The 23,834-nt window shown below is 38.3% G+C and overlaps 1 protein-coding gene across 1 annotated transcript in view; it reads right to left on the minus strand.

Annotated features, from left to right (window-relative positions):
• adgrb3 (adhesion G protein-coupled receptor B3) overlaps positions 1-23,834 on the minus strand; it is a 126,213-nt gene that overhangs the window by 56,715 nt on the left and 45,664 nt on the right. The window contains exons 3-7 of the mRNA XM_079472393.1: positions 10,611-10,772; positions 7,986-8,150; positions 5,260-5,424; positions 1,366-1,530; positions 908-1,009 (exon numbers count right to left, since the gene is read on the minus strand). Coding sequence (XP_079328519.1) covers positions 908-1,009; positions 1,366-1,530; positions 5,260-5,424; positions 7,986-8,150; positions 10,611-10,772 — 759 coding nt within the window. The remainder of the gene's footprint in view (positions 1-907; positions 1,010-1,365; positions 1,531-5,259; positions 5,425-7,985; positions 8,151-10,610; positions 10,773-23,834) is intronic.

Genomic DNA, 23,834 nt, shown 5'->3' on the forward strand with positions numbered 1-23,834 from the left:
ATACAGTATAAACCTTAAGGTCCAGTGTGTAGTTATTTGGATGATCTATTGACAGAAATGCAATATAATATACATAACCATATCTTCAGAGGTGTAAAAAAAACCTTACATAATGAAACGTTGTGTTTTAATTTCCCCTTACATGGAATTCGCCATTTTGTTTCTACAGTAGCCCTAAACGCACAAACGGCTCGACAGAGCGCATTTAGTAAATATGTTATCTCCAAAGAAGTGAAAACATCACAACATCTTAGTTCTGTGTCAGCCACCGTAGTGCTTCGAGAGGGAGGGGTGGAGCGAGCCATTGGTCGCAATTCGCAACCTCACTTTTTTGTGTTCTGATGAAGTAAGTCATACATGTTTGGAATGACAAGAGAGTGAAGAAATTATTTAAAAAAAAAACTTTTGGTGTGAACTATCCCTTTAAGGTTATTTGGTCGAGGACTGATGTCACTCTCAAATCAAACTAATGTAAACAGAGCACTCAAAAACCATATTCGTCTGTAGCGTGTATGTGGTCAGAAAGGGCTCCCATATCTTGCTGAAAAAAAGTGCTGTGGCTCAATATTGTAAAAGGCGAAGTAGACTCACAAAGATGTTGACAAAACGCTGGAGGGCTCTATGGTATGCAAATGACAGAAGTCTCTAGGTGCACGCAGCATAACGCATTTAAAGGCAGTCACAGTGCAGCTGAATACACTAGTCTGAAACATTTGTCATTGTGGGCTTTGGAATTTATGAATAATTTTAACACCATTGAAATAAATGCTTGGAGAAAAAAACATGCAGGCTTTTTATTTCTTTGAATGTGACGCTGGTCTATTCTTCCATCGTGAGTGTGTGCCATGTCAGATGGCCTGCGGTGTTCGGCGGTTTTTTAAACCGAAACTGTCGTGGCTGTTCTTACCTGTGGCGTTGGGTGGACACCTGTTGAAGGCCAGTTCCCCAGAAGGAGTTCTCCTCCACAGCATGGACACAGCATAGTCTTCTGGACAGATTTCATAAGGAGCTAAAGTGAAGAAACAAAAACACATATTCAGGTACACGTTTATTACAATTATTTTAAACAGATATATTGAGCACAAGCACTGTTTCCATGGAGACTCTTACCCATGCACGAGAATGGTATGGCATCGTTTATGTGACATTAAACATCCATTACTGGCCTAAACTGTCCCCCCTACACAACGAAACATACAGCGTAGTTTCCGATCATTATTTCTCGCACGAATAATGATCCAGCGCAAAAATCGCTAGGGCTCTCTGAACAGGAAAGATAATTATCCCTGCATCCATATCTCATTCACCCCTTTCTGCCCATCCTGATATAATTGACTCTTGGGGCTCAATTATCCGCAGGGTTACCTGGGCAACGCTGCTCGCTGCATCGGCGGACCTCCTCTCCACTGCCATCGCACGGCTGCCCTGTGACCGCCTGTCCCTGGCACACGCGCACCCTCCGCTGCCAACCGCCGTCGCAGGACTTTGAGCACCCGCTCCATGGTGCCCAAGGGTTCCACTGCCCATTTGCTACGGAGAGACATATACTGTATTTTTCAACACATTCTTAATCATTACTTTAATAAACCGTTCTTCTGCCAAGTATGTATTCCTGAAGCTCAATTGGTCGAGCATTGTGTTAGAATTGCAAATGTCATGGGTTTGATTTTCAGGGTACACACATATGGCTAAATATTTCATTGTATATATTATATTATATTATAAATACAACTTTTACAGTTCATTATCCTACTGCTCATCTGTCGATGTACAAGAGTAAAATATCAAAATATCATATCAATATGTTCCAGGTGTACATTGCCTTGCATTTTACATCCTTTATACTGTACTATAAAGACACATTTACAGGTGTACGAAAGTTCGTATCGAAGGTTTTGTATCCTTGAATTCAGCATAATCTTTTGATAAATTGCAAACTGTTCATCTTTAACAATGTCACAACATCAAACTAACACAGTGTATGCTTTAAGGAATAGTTTACCTTCAAAATGAAAATGTAGTCATTATTTACACGTCCTCTTGCCATTTCAAACCTGTATGACTTTCTTCTGCAGAACACAAAAGAAGATATTTTGAAATATATTGGCACCCAAAAACCGTGGGACTTCTATTGCGCGTACACAAAACCAATGCAATTCAATGGGGACCACTGGTTTTCTGTTACCAACGATTTTCAAAATATCTTATTTTGTGTTCTGCAGAAGAAAGCCATACAGGTGTGAAATGACAAGAGGACGTGCAAATAATGATTTTGAGGGTAAACTATTCCTTTAAACACACAAACTATTATAATTTTTCACGTCTTTGACCACAATGAGATGAGACTGGAGGTGTTGGTCATGTCCATCCCAATTTTGAGTTTGCCCTCCGGAGCATCCCAGCAGCAGTCCTGACCTCAACCCGATGCGGACGCTGACATAACATGAAAGAGTTTTGTAAAGAGAAACGGTGCAAAATCCCTCCTGACCTCCTTCCTTACAGCAACTCAAACAGTTATTGCAGCCAAGAGAGGCTTAAACAGTCATTAGATTCAATGTTCTCTCTATCCACCCTCTGCACTGTGAATGTTTAAACTGCGAGTTCAAGAAGACTTTAATAGCTGTCATTGTTTGCCCACTGTTTGTTATCATTTAGCTGAAGATCAGATACATTTTTAAGACAAATTCATGCAGAAATAAAGGTAAAAATACTTATTTCGGTGCCTGTAGGTGATAAACACATTAGCTGGGGTTACAGCAGGACAGCCACCTGGATCTTATTCTATTTATCATCTTTTAAATTTCATCTTTCGTAACATCCATCCCTTTCACTCTCAATAATGAGATGGAAGCTTTATGTGGTCGTGCGCTCGTAGCTCTTTGAGACGACTTCTGTGAACGCTGAAAACAATTATGAGAAGTGTAGACTGGAGCGTTATAAAACACACTCGTTCACAAAGGAGGATTCAAATGTTAAAAATCAGACAGTTTCATACAGCTTTTCTACACCAGTGTGTTATATAACCTGGACTTTTGGCAGAATTCTCCTCCGATTCAATTAATAAAACTCAATACCATCAAACTTGCAATAATCAGATATTTGTCTCTGTTTTATGAGCGTGACGGTGCTCTGCAACCGGGATAGTCGCACTTTGCAGACCTGGAAAACGTTTTATGGTAAAGTTTTAAAAGCCTCCCGAATGCTTTATGGGCATTTAATGAACGGCATAAAATCTCAAATCTTGGCATTGCAAAGAGATAAAGACAGACGCTTTACCAAGCTGTGCTGTAAATCATACATGACAGAGGGCATTTTAAGCTGTGGTCCGGCGGTTTATCTGTACTGACTGTACTTTCTGTTTAAGGACGCATTTACATTATCAGTTAGACCGTGTGAGTGCTGCTACTCTGAAATCAATAAATAAACCAGGTTCAAATGAAGCCCTGGGAGACATCTGACCTCAGCATGGCTTTATATAAAAGCCTTTAATCAAAGCACCTCAATAAAAGTGTCAAACACATCTGGGAGACGATGCTGTAATATCGCAGGTCAAAAAAAACACTCAGTTTCTGATATACACAAGCATCTAAGCGAACAATATTCTGACCAATAAAATGCAAAAAGTCCTCCTTGTTCTTTATTTAAAAGACCAAGCAACCTTCAGATATTATTAAATTAGCATTGCATTTATGCATTTGGGAGAGAAATACAAAACATTTTATGTTAATGCGCCTGAATTGGATAAAGTCTACAAAAACAAATATAGACATGACTCCAAAGGTTAAAGTGATCTACAAATAAAGAGTAAATTTGGTCTGTTCAGCGGATTAAAGTAGAGATGCACAGACACTTAATCTCTCCACCGATACAGACAACCTATTATTGGGAGTGATATCTGCCGATGGAGAAGATTAAATGAATATTTCTTAATGAATATTAATATTAAACATCAAATCGGTGATGTTTCTTCACATTTTCTAAATAGAAAACAACAATAGATTGCATTTCCCTGTCCTCTTGTGATCGACAGGATATATCGGCCATGATCGTCCGATAGCCGATAGTGTGAAAAATTGCTTTTATTGACAGATATCGGTTATTGGCCGATATATCGGGGCATCTCCAGTTTAAAAAAACGAACACAATATCTAATGTTTGTGTATCAAATAATATGTTTTCAATAATGAATACTAATGCAAATATAAAGGTCAGAGCTCATGATAAACAAAATATTTCAGATTTAATGCTACTGTAGTGTCACACACTGAAACTCCAAACTGAGGCTCTCTGTTATTTTGAACCACGGAAAGCAAGAGTCTCACAGTTTTAAAGTAGCCTGCTGAGGGGACTCTGTGTATCAAAGAACTACCTGCCAGGCATACTGAGTAGGGCCCTCGTGAGACAGTCACAGACCCATCACCATAGGCTATCATAAACAAATGCTTCTGGCTGATGACAGACCTCTTGAAAATTCATTCATTCAGATTGCAGTTCAAATCTGTGCCATGAAAAAAACCCATGTCAATATCAACGTTCTGTGGCTTTTACACCTGTTAGCTGTTAGCTTTGAGGTCATCTACTGAAAATGCTATTATCCAACCAGGGGCTTTATTTTAAATTTGCATTGTAAGAGCTATAAAACAGTTTTAAATATGTAAACAACTGAAAAAAGAATTTTCATGGGTTTATTTTAACATGAAGGTTAACTGTGCCATGGGTATCTGTATACAGACAATATATAAATACATGTACCCGATAAACAAGCGATCCATGGAAACGGTATATTACAATGCTATACATGGTAATGTACAGTATGTAAAAAATTTAAACTTGACAAAAATGTATTTCTTGTCCTGTCCTAGTAAAACATACTTAAAACTGAAGTTAGCTTAAAAACATACATTCGATTGTATATTTTTTAATATGCAAACACCTTGGAAATCAGAATAAACAAATTTAATATTATGGACTCCATGACAATGTCCCGTCCTTAAAATTAATAAATAATACAACTTGAATCTATTAAATGAAAAAAGAGGTTTAATACGTAAGTATCATTTAATAATTATATCCCATAATAATATCCCAAACCAGTATAATGGTCTGTTTTGCAGCATTCCCCTCATGCAATGAAAGTGATTCAGAACTACTGCTGTTATATACTATTCCTTTTCAGTTTGGATTAAAATGAGTCAATGTCAATTTATTTTGGGGTGAACTATTGCTTTAATGAGACCAAGAATAAAACCGAAGACATACCTGTACACTCAGGATTAGAGCATTCTCTGCTCTCCGCCCAGTGTCCTCTACACTCAGATCCTCCGTGTGCGGCTGCCGAGCATTGCCTCTTCCTCTGCTGTGTCCCGTTGGAACAGGTCACTGAGCAATCACTCCAAGCGCTCCACTCCTGCCACTGTCCGTCCACTGCGGCCGCCCATGCAAAAACCCAAAAAGAAAGAAGATTTGACGGAGAGAGTCTGGCTGGACAATACAACAGGCAAAATGTAAATGTGTCCTATAAACACACATTAAAGAAGTTTCAGAGCGGATTATTGAACTTTCGAACTTGTTGGGTGGGCATTTATGATAACTAACCACCCAGACAAATCTTAGCCACCGCAGAACAATGTCCTCACTGCTGGGGATATTTACCCTCTAATCTTTCCCCACTATTATACACAAAGCACTTATTTTGGACAAAATATGGGACGTCCTAGTTAATACGGAACAGTTGGCAACCATACCATACTCGGGTCTAATTAAAATATAATATAAAATGCCAACGGGCTCAGAGTGGCTCGGTTTGTGTGCATGCTCCACATGAGTTGCATTGAAAACACAGAGCTAGTTTGACTTATTTTCACCTTGTCTTAAAATCGCGAGAGTGAAATAAATTGAGAAACAAATATATTGCAACGAATACAACAATGTTAAATAAATATTGCTATTATGTACAGTTATCCAACGAAACATGGTTAAATGTCCATTATCTCGCTTAATGCACAAAAAACCCAATAAAAACAGTGACATATCTTGGTATATTTTCTTTATGGATATTTTCTATATTTACTATATGGGTTGTAACACAATATTCTGTAAGTAACTGGATAAAAAAATTCTGATATGATATGAAATGAATTTTTCATTTTATAATGTGAAACCATAAGTACTGATTAAATGGTATTATGATTTATATTGAGGAATATCCAGTTGACCAATCAGAATTGTGTATTCCAGCACGCTTTTGTAGAAATATATCATTTAAGTTGACTGGGCTCCAAAAACGAACAGCGTGAATTTAGTATGTATGTGGACGGCTTTTCACAGCTGAAGCTGAACTAAAAATAGAGCTCTAGAGTCACCGTGGGTGGTCTTAGTTAGTGCTTTTAAAGAGTTTACCTGTTTGTGAAGTCTTAAATGGGCACAACATGACTTAATTTGGAGACAAAAAAAACATGGTAGCTTCTGCGAATGCTGTTTTGAGCTGCAGTTTTAATCTTTTTTATGTCTTTTCATTCTTTACATTTAAGCATGAGCAATTTGGGATGTTGAACGTTTGTCATATTGCAATCACAATATTTGTGGTAATTGCAAAGGAAGAGTTTATTATATATGCAAGAACAAAAACCTTTAACATGATATAACTTGACTTAACATAACTTAGAGCCCTGGGCAACACAAGGACAGCAAACACAAGTGCATTAAATAGGAGAGGAACAAAAGAGGCATAACTAGGGCAACAGGTGAAGGGCGTAAACTGTTTAATAAGGAAACAAGGGGGCGGGGCTAAGACAAAAGACATGGGGCTGTCATGATCCTGTCAGCCTGAACTAGAAAAACAACTAGAGGATCACAACATTATGTACTGAATGTATTATGTTATATGGTTAGTTAGCTCTGTTTTGAGATACTATTACTACCCAACTACAGTTTGATTGATAAATCAACAATTTTCAAAACAGTGTTATCCATTTTTGCAAATGAGCTCTTCAAATACAACTTCCACCGTACACGTTTTCTCAAATTCAAATTATTTTTTTCGTTGTGATGTAATGTAGCCTCTAAGATTCACCTTCTCATGTATGTAACACTTGCTTTATTTTATTTCAGTACAGTATTGGGTGGAATAAATTTTTTGTTCTCCATAATTCATGACAAAACACCTCCAATCTCAATTTACAATCTCCAATTTACAAAATTTCTTGCAAATGGTGAAAATGTGCTTTTTAATCACACACAAGCTCTGAGGTCAGCTCTAAAAGCCTAGGACCAAAATATGCAAACTGTAATTTGGCAAAACAGCATATGCGCAGGGTAAGCGGATGCTATAAAACAAAACACAAAGGTGTAAAGAGGGGATAATTGCCTACTTTTTCTGCTGAACGGGCCGGGCTTTCAAAGCAGCGGGCTGACAAAGCTGCCCAAGATTGTACAATCAGTTGCTTACCGAAACATTTTCAGCGTATAGAAACGAAATCATGTCTAAAGTGCCTATCATTCACAGTGTATTTGTGAATTCACTTTAGCCGTGATGTGTTGAGTCTGAAGCGGTGCCTTTGGGTTTTATTGCACACGGCTCGTGGTTGCTTTCAACATGCCAAGAGGCCTCGCGAGCGTATCCATTCCCTATCTGTGCCACGCAATAAACTATTCTGTAATTGATCCTGTAATGTTTCACCACTGGCAGCTGCTGCTTACTCCCCGGAGGCACCTCAATGCGAGATGAGCTTTGATTCTTTATAGACGGGATCAAACATGGAGGGGCTTCCGTGTCAGGCCTAATTCCACCAAATCATTCTCGGAGGACGCTGGCTCGCAACCACATCTAAATTAGTGGAGTGGTCTTCAATTTACAGCAAAATTGATTACGGTTAGGTTGGAGAGCGGCTAGGAAAAAGCCAGAGGGAACGGGGAAATGCTGGATTTAGACTGGAGTATAGAACTCGAGCAGTCAACAGACAGTAAAATCATTTAAATAGACGCACCTGGGCAGAGAGCAATGTTGCAGAGCTTGCTTTGGGTCTCGGGTCCGTCGCACGCCCTTCCTCCGTGCTGGGGCGGAGTGCACATCCGAGTGCGGGTGCGATGACCCCGCCCGCAGGTGAAAGAGCACAGGCTCCACGGGGACCACTCCTCCCACACGCCGTGCACTGCCAACAGAGGAGAAGAGTTAAGATGCACGCACGCCGCCAACATCAAGCACCCACACACACATACCATCACTCAAACGCAGCAGAGAAACACTTCCAGCACCGACTCAATGAGCCCGTTTATCAGCAGCTGTTCTGGCATGGGAATGCATCTAAACAACTGCATCGTTTCTCCTTTCCTTCACGATTTACCTTCCCCGATCGCATACCGCTCTGATGCCACTCTTTTGTCTCTGCGTGATGGAAGGCGCGCCAGGAGGGCCACCGCAGCCTCGCCGAATTGGTCTCGGCTCTCTCCGTGCCCTTATCGGAGTCCCAGGTGAGTGTTATGCGCGTGCACTCCAGTTTAATCCAGTGATCAGTGTCAAGACCGGCAGGCATCGTTCCCCCCCTCCGAAAGTCAAATCCCCTTCTCTAATGCTCTTACTGTGTAATGAAAACTCCAATCCCACTCAAAGAGCATTAATTAAAAACAAACTCTCGACGAAGCAGTCAGGAGCAGAAGGCATTTCCAAAAAGCAGCTCAATGCTATTAACAGGGAGCCTTTTTATCCGCAGGATTCACATCTTATATGTAAGCTTATAAGATGAGGTGAACAAACACCTATTGGGACATTTTCTTACTTGCTATTACAGGTAAATGGATGGACTGGACCAGTGGGGTTAAACTGGTGAGTCGCTATTCAAAACGGGGTCTGCACATCTGCTCTGCAGAAAAAAACAATGCTTAATGCAAATAATATAATTCCACTGCATTGTTAGGAGAGCAAAATAAATAGGGTTATTCACTTTTGAAGAAGAGAAGTAAAAGTGTTTCACAAAGGCTGTAAAAGTATCTTGGCACAAAACTGGCGAAAGGCGATTAGGAACTACAATATTTGTAACTTAATTAGTTCACCACTTGTTGTCTTAAATCAAATCTGGGTTCTAAAGCAAACCAGTTAAAATCCAGCCAAAAAATATTTTTTTAAAACATTTAACTAATTTTCAACGAACATTAATTGAAGGTTTTAAACATTCGACGAACAATTTAAGAATAACCCAAACTTTTAGCTTTACTAGTTTTTTGATAACTTTGAGAGAACTTTTAAGAGAACGTTAGACAAAGTGCAAAGAACATTCTTTTTTTAGTTTGCGAATTCGCTGGAATAAAAGTATTTTTCTGACTTCTTACTAAAACCAGTACACCTGTTTAACAAACGGGGATTATCGGCTGTAATGAAGTACATCCTGAAGTATATGAATGTCCACATAAACACATAGCGTGAAAGACTATTCTACTAGTCAAAAGTACGAGGCTTTTTCGACACCAGATCAGAGCAGCTTTCTTGGTGGGGAGAAAGATTTTGCATTGAAATAAATTTTGCAGTGTAATGCAAATGTGAACACTATCTTTCTTATCTGTACAGCAAGTCCATTTAAAAAGATGATTAGCAGTTTTGATAGATTCTTCCTTTTCATAGTTATTACGTTATTTATATTTGTTGAGAGAGAGAGAGAGAGAGAGAGAGAGAGAGAGAGGTTTAACCTACCAATGCTAACAAAGCTAACAGTAACAACTGACCTATAAATGTGCCGGAACATCTATATATTCTTCAAAGCTATAAAACGCTGTATACCTCCAACTGTGTAAACCACATCGATTTAGCCTTACAAAAAGTCATAAAACAGCTGAATTGCCATTTTAAAGCTAATGGTGTAAGCAAAACAAGTCTCTCTTCATGCCCTTTTGCTTAAAATAAAAATCCAGTTAGCTTGTGACATAAGTTCAATGCAGCTGAGGTGATGTGTAAACAGCATTAATTTACCGATACCAAAAGTCCTAAAAGAGCTGAGCAGCATTTTTACAGCTCATGATAAAGAAAAAAGACCAAAAAGTCTCCCTTTACATTGTTTTACTTGAGATAAAAACCCAGTTAGCTTGTGACAGCAGGTTCAGGGCACTTGGCGTATCATTGAACCCAGCTCTATCAAGACGGCACCTTGAAGAATGAACAATTAAAGTTTATACCTCCAGTAATTAGAGTCTTTAAAACCAGAGGCTAATTCGGGTCGCTTTCGGCAACTCGGGACTTTCACTCGAACATTTTCTCCGGCGCCAGAAGAATGCTTCTGACATAAAATCTCGCTTTGTGTTTCAGCAGGAATAAGACACAAAGCTTGGCTGGGTCACACATTGAGAAGAGTGAACGGTGAAGGAAATGCGAATGTGAAAATTTATGGAACAACATAAAAACGTAACCGTGGCAAGATAAATGACAAAATAAACGGAATTCAGAGCAGACTCAAGAATAAATAATAAGGACGATAGAAATAAAACATCCAACATAAAAATAAAAAAACAATTTGAAGCGATGACAACAAACAAAACGATAAATAAAAGAAAGGTTCTCTGCCCTGAGAGATGAGAGATACATTACATACACTGAGGGAGAGTCCAGAGCCTGCGGCTAACACTACCTGGGCAGGGGGCAGTGTTATTGCACACCCTGGATTCTCTTAAAGGGCCGCTGCAGTGTGATCCATAAGGTGAGACACACGTTCTTGTTCGCACCTGCGACCCTTGACCGCATGTAACGGAGCAAGAGCTCCACTGGGACCACTCCTCAGCACCAGGGTCACCTGTAGGAGAAGGGTGACACCAGTTAAAAGCAGTAACATGGTCATGTGACACCCCGAGGGGTCGGAGCCAGTAGGAGCACTAGGGGCATCGCTAATTTACACAAGAGGCCAATACAGTTAAATATTAAAGGGGGGCCAATGTGGGACGGGCTCACGAGGGAGCGTCATTTTTTTTAGATATGATCCTGTCTGAATGACGTTCAGTTGGAGGAAAGGTGCCAGTACTGCTCAGGTGTGCTCCTGGAGGTCTCGGTTTTTAAACGCAAGTCAATCTTGACATGTGTTTAATGAGGGTTAAAGCCAAATTTGGCATGAACCATCACCTCCCGGAGAACAGTTGCGCAACTCTGTCCTGGAAGATAGAAATATGCATGATTTGTTAGTGGCCCACATACAATGTTTATATTGGATTTTTGATCAAAATAAGACATAAGTAGAAGGGAATCCTTGAACATATTCAAAGCAGGATCATATCAGTTTTACTATGTAGCCACCCTACACAATGGGAGCTTTAACTAACATGTTAAAAGCACTAAGGCTTCACTTTTATATTTTCATATAAAGCATGCAACCAACTTGATGGAACAAACTGAAAGAAAAAAAGGCAAACGAAATTAATAGATGAAATAAATATATAAAATATGATGCAAACATGGCTTTAAAAAGTTAGAATGACCTTTTGATGGGAGTTAGTTTTCTACTGACTACATTTCCACAGCAGAAGAGACCTCTGACTTGAACTCTTTTCTCTTTCAGTCATAATCAATTAGAATTAGAGAAAGAAATTGACAGGGGTGCATTTCCCCCCAGTGTATTCAGCAGATCACAGCAATTTACAGAAGGGTCGATCGCACAACTTCTATGTCGAATTCAAACAATCAAAGCTCTTAGCTGGAAACGTTATAATTTTCTTGACTGTAATGTGAATTTTATCATCGCCATTGTTGGATGGTGTAAGAATACATGATTGCAAAGTTTATTGTTGGTCTAAAAGCATAGACTGCTGTCTGGCTTACACCTAAAAACAAACGTGGTGCTTTTATGCCTTAACGCTAGAAATTGAACTCTGGAACAGCTGTAATTCCCAAAGAGCAACTGCATGGCCACACCAAACTTTAACAAGTCACAATATAACAATCCAATTGCCATGTGATGCTGGATAAAGTGATAGCATGACAAGGAACAAATGTTGGATTGAGACCTTTAATGGCTTCACTTTGTCTTTTGGAAAAGATATTAACAGCGATCAACATATAATGGATATAATTAGCTTTTGTTTTTCAGCGGTGAAGCCAAAACACGGACTGAAATTCTGAAGAGCGTATTTAATAATCCTCTGGAAAATAATGATCAGTTTTAGTTTGTGCTAACTTTCCAGAGAATCTACCGGCCTGCCCTTCGCACATGGATTTACGACAACTTCCTCTCATCTTTAGAACTTATATTCGATCGAAAGGTGGATCAACTGTGGATGAAGTGATACGTCAACTCAGACAATCTGAAAACAAGAAACTAAATGCAGGATGAATGACATTCTGTTCACATTTCGCATAAACAGAAATGAAGAAATGGACATTTACAGAGACAGAAACCGATTGGAATGGAAACAAGGTTGTTAAGGATTAGTAATGCGTAATGACTTGCAAATCAAATGATATTTAGTGCTACACAAAAGGTGAAAAAAAAGATGGCTGCTTAAAGCCCCTCCCCAATATAGCTGTAAATCATGTACAGTACATGCAGGAATTCAAAAGAAAACAGGGAAATATTGCAAAAGAAAAAGGCAAAACCTGGTAACACGTTACAATACATCATACATCAGGTAACACGCTAAAAACATAATCTGGCATTTATTAACATTGATTCACATATATTGATACATATTAAAATATATTATAAATCTTTAACATTGATCAAGAAATGCTATAAGAAACTGGTCATTGTTAGTTCATGGTACCATTACCTGATGTTAGAACCTCATTGTAAAGTGTTACCAAGGATCATTAAGCAACAATTTCATATATGTATATTTTATCATGTAAATAATTTGACACTTTATGAATCAGGGTTATTTTGGCTCTAAACATTTTAACATCAGCTGACAAATTTCTCTATTTCACTGTGTCTGACATTGTTTGTCTCTCTCCTTGAATCTTTGATTTATTACTCCAAAGTCTGGGGTCTATTTACCGCTTTTAGTGGATAAAATATTCTGTCAGAGCAAAACAAATTGAAAGCTGAATTCCAATCATGTATTCTGTCAGTATGCAGAGGTGGCCAATTCTGCCTGTCTTACGGCTGTTTTTCCGCACCGTATTAATATGGTGATAGAGGGAGAAAAATAAATATGATAAATAAACATTGTCACTTAAAGGTGCAGTACATACGAGAGCATGCAAGTGACTTAAGATGAAAATTAAGTTTAGTTTACATAGGAAAGGAAAGAAGCATAACTATTGAATTACCAGTTTGTGCCATAAATTTAGCAGACTCATCTCGCTCCTGTAGGTTCTTTGTGTCAAGTACTGATCTCGGTCGCTGACTTTTAACAGTATGTTCTCCGATCATTCCATATTCTAGGGACAGAATAGAGGTTCATGAAAACTAGGCTTGGATACAAAATCTTGAGAAAGAGAGAGAGAAAAGGAAATTAAAGAGCTTAGCACAATTCTGGCAGAATGCAGAGTCGAACGGCAGTACATGGCTAAAAGAAATCACACATGGACAATTTTCTTGCCTTTTATCTTTAACGTTTAAAGGAAAGCAAAGAACAGTGCACAGAACGCTTTATCAGTAGTGAGCTGGGAGTATTAATTGAGCGCAGAAGCACAGCTATATGACACATAGAAACACATGCAAAATCAACTTATGTTGGATTCGGGTTGTTTTAACAAGACGCTTGGATTTTACCTCCCGAGCCCTCCCCTCCCGCCTGGATAAACAAAAACCAAAGGATAAAACCAAAAAAGGAAAATGTATAAGCCATCTGAAAGCCACAGAGGAAGGGTAGGGGGTGGCGAGGGTTGGAGGGAAGGAGGGAAGGAAGGGGGGTGTGGCGTGGTGTCATGGACATGCTAGATTGATCCACAGTGTCTGCAACAGATCCAGGATTCTGGAATAGTTAGTTAGTTAAGACCCAGAATTAGTAAAGGAATTATGTGCTGTTATATCTAACGGAATACCAAAAGATGAATTATCTTGCAAATGTATCGTTCATTCTGGATTCATTACGCTCCATTTTGCTTCAACAATTTGGCTTATTTGGGCCTCGGGTCGCACTCGTTGCATCTCCATGGGGCACTTCGGCTCATAGATGGGGCCGAAAGAGCTCAAAAGCAATTCACAGCCATGCCTCCATTGCTATTTGGGAATTACAATGTAGATGAGAGAAAAATACAGCTTTTGGTTGTGTCTAATTCATGTCCACGCTGTGATTTCCACCCTACGAATAGAAATTACAACAATAGCAAGAAATAACATGCCACAACTGGAACTTAACAGAGGCAAAGGCTTGAGGTCAAAGTCCTTGTACAGTACGTGTGCTATGTATTCATAAGCCGCTCTGAAAATAATGCAGTTATGAGAGATTTCAGGCCCAAGAGCCATTTTGGTCATTCACACGTTTACGGTTCTGTCCTTGACCCAGTATGGCCCAGAGCTTTCCCACTCCTTTTCTCCGGTACACTCATAATAAATAAAACCACACCTGGTACTGCCTTGTCAATGCCCACAAAACATACTCTAAATTGTACAACCGCCAAAGCGCTACAATGTATACATCTGCAAGTGTTGGTGGCCTTCCCGAGCCCACCTGAATTTTTTACTGCATGCTGGAATGCCCGAAGATAGTCCACCTGATCACTTTTTCTCGCTACAGACCAATGAAAAATGAAAACTCTGTGATCACTTACTCACCCGTATGTCGTTCCGAACCACGGCTTTCCTCTGTGGTAGACAAAAGGTGATATTTTGTTGAATGTCCTGGACCTTTTTCATTTAATGAAAGAGGGGACAAGTGCTGTCAAGTTTCCAATAGGACAATAAAGCACCGTAAATGTGTCATAAAGGTTATGCGTGATATTGTGGATGACCGATAGCTTGGTGTTAGGAACAGACCAACATCTAAGTCATTGTTTAATTAAAATCCAATCCTTTAAATGTCATTAACGGTGGATGTTTTTGAGAGGGTATGAGTAAATGATGGAAGATTTCTTTAGACTTATTCATAATGACATTATATTATAGTTATTATATATTATTAGTCATTTCTTATACAAATCGTGACATTTTAGTTTTAAACAAACTAATAAACTGAATATACAGTTGGCTTTATTAGTATACATACATACAGTATTTATTGTTTTTTCCGAAGCAACCTACACACGAGGCAGCACATCTTTCTGGATGGTTGTTTTAGGTTCGTGATTGATTCAGGAAGTTGAAAGATTTCTTTATTCGTTCAAAAACAGTCTGAGCTGACACAGCGTATAACACTATAACACTATAATTTTTTAATAACATGCGACTTATCCGATTGACTTTTTGAGTTCAAGTGCTTTTGTGTTTTCATTCTTACTCCACTTGAATAAAAAGCATTTTTTCCAATAAATAAACTTAAACAATACATGTAAATTTGAGAGACTTTTGGATTTTGAATCATTTTTTTATACGTTTCACCGAAAAAAACACTTGATCATTTTAAAAGAAGTTAATAAAGCTGTTTATTTTTGTGATATTTACCAAGCCGCTGAATTTGTGACAGTCACTAATAGTGGATTTGTTTTATATGCTGCTATCCAGCCAGACTCTCTTACAGACCCAAAACAAGTCTATCCAGGCTATTCTAGGCTGCTATTTTCCTCAAAGATGGCAAATTAAATCTTTCTGGACAATAGGCAATATACTTCAGTATTTGGGAGAATACATCCATGTGATTATAGAGTAATGTTCTCATCAGAGACAGTAAACTTTAGCGGGCTACATTGATTGAGTCTGAATTGTTCGATGGGAGAATCGCAAACTCTCGGCAGAAACCTAATGAATCCTCTAGCATATTCTCTACAATAGCAAGTTACCATGGCAACAGTGAGTCAAGGGAGGTAGAGGGAAAATAATAATAAAAATACCTAAAATAGGAAAAGACTATTTATGGATTAATTAGTTATAAATGTCATAACCCCATGGACAATGAAGAGGAAGAAAAAACCTGTGCTACATTCTTAAATACTGTAAATATATGTAAATATGAATAATATGTCTCTGGATTTTAAATATTTAATGTCCATTTTCTGACTAATAGATTTGAAAGCATACAAGCTCTTCTGCAATATGTTAAAAATAGCAAAACAGCTTGGTCAAACGTGAAGACCTGACATCTTAAATGTTTTGTTTTTAGCAGGAATAAGAAATTATGCTTTTGCTAGTTTGACTGTGTCTTTTATATAAGCATTAGCATCCATTCAAAAGAGCTAAATGAATCTCTTTTAAAAGTCTGAGGACAGTTTGGCAACATTGTACTTCACAAGCTCTGAGTGTTGATACAGACAAAAGAAGAGATGCTGCTCGGCAGAGCTGAGGTCAGGGGTTACAATCACAAAGCCCAATCCATATACAAGAGCAAACTGATAAAGAGCTCATCAGATGCATCCACAACACTGAAATAAGAGACGCCGGCAAACGCTGTGATCAAGCCATCTGTGATGTGTGAAAATATCTGTAAAGAGTACGGCAGATAAAACCTCTGCTTTGTGAGAGTCCATCTAACAGGGCATTAGATGAAACACAACTGCTCATTACTAACAGCTGTTCAGGCTGTTTGTATAACTACAGGCATAGGAATTTCAAGAAATGACACTGCCTAGTTTCTTTGAACTAACAATGTCCAAGAGTGGATATACAAGCATTATTAATAATTCAGTTTTTCTGTCTTGCTAGGACTAATTTCATAGCTACAATATGAAAATAAAGGTTCCTAAAAAGGTCTTGCAGATTCTTTCAGGAATTTTTTATTTAAAAGTTCTTTGGGAACCGAAATAAATCAAATGAACTAATAATTTAACAAATATTAGATTTTAAGAGCGTAAGGTTCAAAATACACATAACATAAAAATATTGGTTGGCAAAACTGCATTAGAGAGTTTTGTCAATAAATTTCACAAATAATCAAATCAATGCTTTTTTTACTCCTTTTGCCTTTACTAAATTAGTATTTATACACTATTATTACACTATTATTATTATTAGTAAATAAGTTAAAATATATCTTTATTTTATATTTCAAATGATATTCAAATGATTTTGAGTCTTATTGTTTTAATATTATTTATTGTTTTTATTTATTTATAATTTAACAAACATGAACCCAAAAATCTATACAAACACTTTTGAATAAGTAGCAAACAATAAATTATAAGAAAATGGTTTGATGTTTCTGTAATAAGAACTATACACAACATTTAACAGATTGCATTGGCACTAACTCCGTTAGCGATTAATGCACTTTGTTCATACATATATCCACATTTTTATGTATTTTATTCATTTAAATGCTTGTATTTCGTAATCTGTTTTGCTCTTGATATAGAGTGAACTAACATTCAATAAAAACCTGAAAAACAATCCCTGCTTGATTCGTGCAGCTGCACCTTCCACTGTGGTGCCATAGGAGGTTCAATACGGGTTCCATCTATAGAAAACAGCCTTCCACAACAGCTGTGGTGATAAAACACGGACCAAACACACGGAGCTCTACCCAAATGTTCAGACTGTGATGCTGGAACATCAAGATTTTTCTGCAGTCCTCCAAAGCTACTCGTGATAGATGACGCCTGAGCAGACAGCCATCTATACCCAGCCCTCTAGCCACGCTAGATGGGGATGGATAGCCTGCTCTTTACTCTGACAATGATTTGAAAAATAGGGGACATGCTGTCTGAGGGGATTCGGCCTGTCTGATTCGGCCTGCATCTCGCTCCCTGTGCCACGGTTAAAAAGCGGCTCCATTACATTCCACAAATACGCTTTGCTGTCCCGTGACTTTCACTACATATCTTTAGTAAGTTATGTGAACAATTATCTCACACAAAATTAACCTAGCGTGAGAGCAGCGAGTATTAAATATGTCAGGTTTTGACCTTTTCAACCGTGTCCAACAATTAAAATCGTACAACCATGTCATAATTCTAACATAATCGGTTGAACTGATAATCAGATCATTGTAGTGAAACAGCAATTTTAATTATTAATCTTAATTTCAAGGGTTATAATATTTCATTTAAATGTGTCGCAGTGTGTGCACAACACTGTTACAGCATGATGTTGTAACATTATCTGTACCTAAAGAAATACAGAGATTAGGACACCAAGAACCGAATAATTCACACACAAGAATAAAGATGCATGCATAAAAGACCACATCCATTCCCAGTGTCATAAGAAACATACATATTCACAGCACAGAGAGCCTTTGAGATGATGAAATTCTGCATGAAATGAGGGAGTCGATGAATGTTCACACAAGATAATGATCCAGAGAGAGAGAGAGCGAGCGAGAGAGTATTGGTTGGATATTTCAAAGGTTGCTTCTGCCCTTTGCAATCTTGCAAAACACACAGAAAGCTCTATTGAGAGTATCGCTCAGTGAATAGCTTCTATAGTACAGTAACAGCAGACCTAATGAGAAAACGCGACCTTGCAAAAATGCAGGAAGTCTGTATTAAATATTTACTTACAATATGGTTACGGCTACACATTGTGACATTTCAAACACGGCGGCACAACTCGTCCTGAGATGTTCTTTTACAGAGACATGTTTGCACATAATGAAGTCAGTGCAACAGAGAACTCTGATCTCGCTCTCGGACTCTAAGTGTACGTGTCGGTTTATAATTGCGATGTTACCTCGCAGTTGTTCTGTATTTGTGTTGACTGCATTTAAGAAGTCAATGTTTGCAAACATGTCACACCTAATTTTGCACCGGAAATGAGTACAGAATATGCCGTTACAAATGAAATTTCTGTAATGTTATACTTTCTCATAGACACCAGGGAAAATAAAAAGAGAACTAATGGAGACTTTTAATAATGTCTTAAACTGTGCTCTTATTGGCAAAGTCTGGAATCAAAAGTTAGAATACCATAGAAAGATCTTACAGTAATGTGAGTGTGTATTGTCAACATCAACACTGCATCTATTCAACTGATATTAGACAAGAGTCAAGGTACACAGGTCTCAATGTGATGATGTATATATACAAGATGCTGTATATCCCAACATACTCACATTTTTATGACTTTCTTCATATGACTAGATTTAAAGGATGCTAGACTGAATGTTTAGAAAATGCACTTTTATTGCATTTCTTGCTTTCAATGAAAGTGAATGTTGACTGACAATGTCAGTCTCTAACAATCTGCCTTTTTAGGTCTTTTCCGTGATTATTTGCGGTTATTTGCATCCAGAACGAAAACTTCAGTTTATAATATGTCAATGTGCATTGTGAATATTCATTTTTTATTTATAAACAATGAATAAATGATTATATATCATTTTTACTGCCATAGTATACTATGGGAGACAATGGGGGATGAGGTCTGTTTGGTTACTAACATTGTTCTGACTAACACAAAGGAAGATATTTGAAGCAAAGAAGTTTATACAGATTTGGATCAACTCGAGGGGAGTTAATGATGACAGAATTTTCATTTTTTGCTGAAATATCAGCACTTAGCACTTGCCCCAGAAAACAATCCAAGGCTGGATGCTTAATTTACATATTGAAAAACACGTAGCATTTCTACACAGGGACAGTATGAATTAGACATCTGTCTATAGTGTGTAAATATAAATCACCCTTTTGGTGACATAAACATTGCTCAAGTAGTTTTGTACAAGAAGGGATTCCCTCTATGCTCAAATAAATACTGAGACTCCAGTTCTCAGCCTTTTGCATAATCAAACCGTTTTCCCATCACAAAATACAACCAATAACCAGCTGTCTGGAATCAAGCTATTGTTTATAGGTTTATCCATTTTTAATGGCCTGCTGCAAAAACAGACCTCTTTAAAGGAACCATTTTGTCCTGCGCAACGTACAAAAGAGACTATCCGAATCAGTCCTCGCCAGCGCTCACGTAAACCTGCCCGTTGCGACGCAAGAAAAGGGAAACGATCGTGCCGGAGCATCAAGCTCCCATTAAAAGCAGCCACACGGGAGGACAGAGATTTATCAACGCCTTAAAAAAACCTTTCAAAGCTTCGCCTCATAAATCACGTTCAGTTCCTTTAAGACAAACTATTTACCCTCCCACTCTTTGTCAGATCTCGCACCACCTCACCTTTTTGAGTTCAGAATCTAAGAGAGAAATAATGACCGAGAGAAACGAACCTCATTTACCGGGCACACTTCTGACTGATCAACCAGAAATGAGCCCGGCTATTACGTAACGTCCACATGGAATACAAACAGCTCTCCGATCTTCCCTTAGTTCTTACACTCTGCTTTCAAGCGACACAAAGTTTATGAAAGAATTCAAGTCGCTGTGGCGGTGAGCAATCGAGCTTGGCCTTGATTTGAGTGAAGAAGCTTTTTTGAAAATAACTCGGCTTTTCTTTCTGAGGGGTTACAGCACAAGGTGGGAGGACATTTTTTTCTGACTGGAACTGTCCGCCCACTTCTCTCGCTGTTGGCAATCACATTCAATTCAGCCTAAATGCCTGCTGTATAGAGTTGATGCCCCACGCCGAAGACACGGGGACTTAAGCCAAATAAGCAAGCTGGAATACAATCGTTACAAAACCGCTGTGGCGAGGAGATGAGGTTCATGGTTGCTCAAAAGATTTCTCCAGGCATCAATATCCAGAATATTTCAGCACAGGCCAATCGCTTAGAAAAAAACGGCAATGAGCAATATTAATTGTGATTTAAGGGGTTGTCATGCATTGATCCATAATTGTACAGTTTTTTTATGAATCTTTCATCCACCAAATGATAATAAGAGCCATGAAAGCATATGGGCACAGATCACAAACCTTCTGTTCAGGAGGTTGAAATGACAAATGGTCTGCCAGTCAACAAACCCTGTGTCCTCATATTGCATAACAGTATAAGTCAGATTTCCCCAAGCACACAGACCTTTAAAATATTCTTACAGCCTTGCTGTCTGCTCCCTACACAGACAGCTGCCTTTAGTGCCTTATAAGACAACCTTTCTAACTAACATGATGTAACCTTATATGTGATGATGTGGCAGCCCCTACATAGGCAGCACATTTTTAAAAAATCGTCCTTAAAGGGATAGTTCATCCAAGAAAAATGATGTCGTAAATTTCTCACTCTCTAGTTGTTCCAAACCTGTATACATTTCTGTATCCAAGATATTTGGACAAATACGAACAGTATGTTTTCCTACTATGGTAGTAAATGGGGTCCAAGAAATGTTTGGTTATTAAAAGCCTTATTCCATATATCTTTCTCGGTGTTTAACAGAATAACGACATTTAGAAAGATTTGGAAAAACTCGAAGGCGAGTAAATGATGAAATCATTTGTATTTTTGGGTGAACTGTCCCTTTAAGGGTACCCCCCCAGTGTGGACTATTGCACATTAAAAAGTACAGTTTTATCCTTTTTTGACAGTGTTTATAGACACTGATTAAAATCGATCATTTTATATTGCATGAACAACAGTATATTTATGAAAAAATCTAATTCATCCAATGTCTCTGTGCATTATGGGATTGCTTTCCCCAGCAAGAATACACACACTGGCTGTTTGTGAATTTGGCCAAATCTTGGAAGGGAGCATATTGTAATTATGTTGCTTACTCTTTGGAACGGCCTTCGTGCCGTGCCCATGACGCCTTAAAATGCTGCCACCTCAGGCAGCTCACTAGGTTTTGAAACGGAGCCAAATGATATTCTACAGCCTGTCTATGTAAAAAGATACGGCAAGGGACAGCTGTGTACGCCTGGCATGCTTATTCCAGACATCAAACGAAACATCTCTATCCATACCTCATCTGTATTTTTAATTTAGCACTGCATTGAGTTGTGCTTAAGAGTAACAGAAATGTCTCTAAAATGAATGGAGAATGTCATGGAGAAAAAACTCCTATACGGTACATTTTCGAACAGATCACCTGTGATTGGTCAGCCGTACATGGTTGGCTGTGATTAACTGTGATATTTAACAAACCCCATAACCCACTTCAAACTCAGTCAATCCTTCGGGCCAAACTTTATCTAACTATCTCCCCAAGAGTAAAACACAGCGCTTGAGTGCTCTGAGACTCGGGAAAGCAGACTGTCTGACTGAATGATGTGTGTAACCTTGCATGAAATGAGACTCCTCTTTCCTGCTCACCACCGATCTCCGACAGCCCTGATCTGAGCTAGTCATCGCATCGCATAATTCTGTCCAGCAAGCGGCATGTAAGATGTTGTACGCTATGGTAAAAAGTTCCCACTTTAAAGCGAGGAAAAGCCACATCTCTAGCTTTCTATCGGTTCTGGGTGATATGCTTTGAAACAGGAAATGTAGTGGCGACACCATTCTGAGATGTTTTTAGGTTTTACAGAGAATGATACAGGAAGACTGCAAACTGTTTGTTTTGTTAAAATGATTAAAGAAGTTTTATAAGTATCTCATTATATTATTCTGCCTCAAATGGGTAATATTTCAACCCTCTTTTACAGAATTCTGCTTCAGTTCCAGTTTTGTATATAACACTGGTCATTAAAATGATTTTGGCCGGAGTGACGAATATTATATACCCGGTTTCATAGCTCATTGCCTTTTACATTTTCAATATCAGATCTGAGTACTGTATGTGCTATGCTCGGCTCACAGCAAAATCATTTTTATATCACTCATGACCGAAGAGTCACACAAACACATACACACTCAGCAGGGAGTCTTAAGTCACAGATTGCTTAGAAGTTTGCACTCCAAAAGCAGCCTTTTTTGAGTCCTTGTGAATTCATTCGTCTTTTAATGAAGGGAACATTTTACAAAAAAAGATTATTCATTATTCAGGAAAACAACAGTTCAAATACATTAACAATAACTTAAAACGGCATAATTAAACATGAATCTAGTTTAATGTCCACTTTATTACATTTACAAATTCAAATGATATATAAGCTAAGCCTTAATAAATGCTATACAAATATGATATCTCATGCATTCATTTATGTTGTAAAAATGCAGAATTGGGTATAAAATCTCAATAATAATAATAACAAAACATTAATTCATAAATGAATTATATTTTCACAGATGCATGCATTGTATGAACAAAACCAACAATGATCCAACATCCTGCTAAAATGGTTGACCACGAATACAATACAATTCAAAGTTAATATATAGTCAACTATTATGTATATGATATAATATATACAATAAGAAATGCTGCTACATGAAATTGACCAGCATATCCAGAAAAGATGTAGGCTGCTTATAAATCCACAATGAGCTCATCTGGCAGTACCACACAGAGCTACCTAGATGGCGCTCTCATGTTATGTATGCACTACACAGAGATGCTGAGAGAGTCCTGTTGCTGAGAGAAACACACACACACACACACACACACACGATCCAAGGAAATCCACACACACACAAAAACCCACACGGTTCAGACCGCCCAATGCCAGCTCAGTCACCGGCTGCCTGTGAGCGCCATGGCCCGATTCTGTTTCTCTGACAAAATAAACAAGTGCATTTGAATGCAGCCCACCGGTACTTACAGCCTAATGCACGTCAAAGAGGCAATAAGCTGCAGAGCAAATACACGGCTTTCAGTATTTTCCTTTTATCTTCACTTAGGAGCCTAAAACATTCACAGAAAATAAATCAGTCAGATTTATACGAGTCAGAGCTCACGGAAGAGCAATGGCAGCATTAAAGCAGCTCAACACATCCGCAACTGCTTGAGATTATATTTCAATGTCATGATACCATTAGTCTGTTTAGTCTATATATTCTCAGACTCAATTTTATCAGTTACTAAAATGCACCATCATATCACACTAATAAATATACTGGTACATTTTTACAG

The sequence above is a fragment of the Barbatula barbatula genome (assembly GCF_947034865.1).
Source record: "Barbatula barbatula genome assembly, chromosome: 14".
In the NCBI taxonomy this organism is placed as follows: Eukaryota; Metazoa; Chordata; class Actinopteri; order Cypriniformes; family Nemacheilidae; genus Barbatula; species Barbatula barbatula.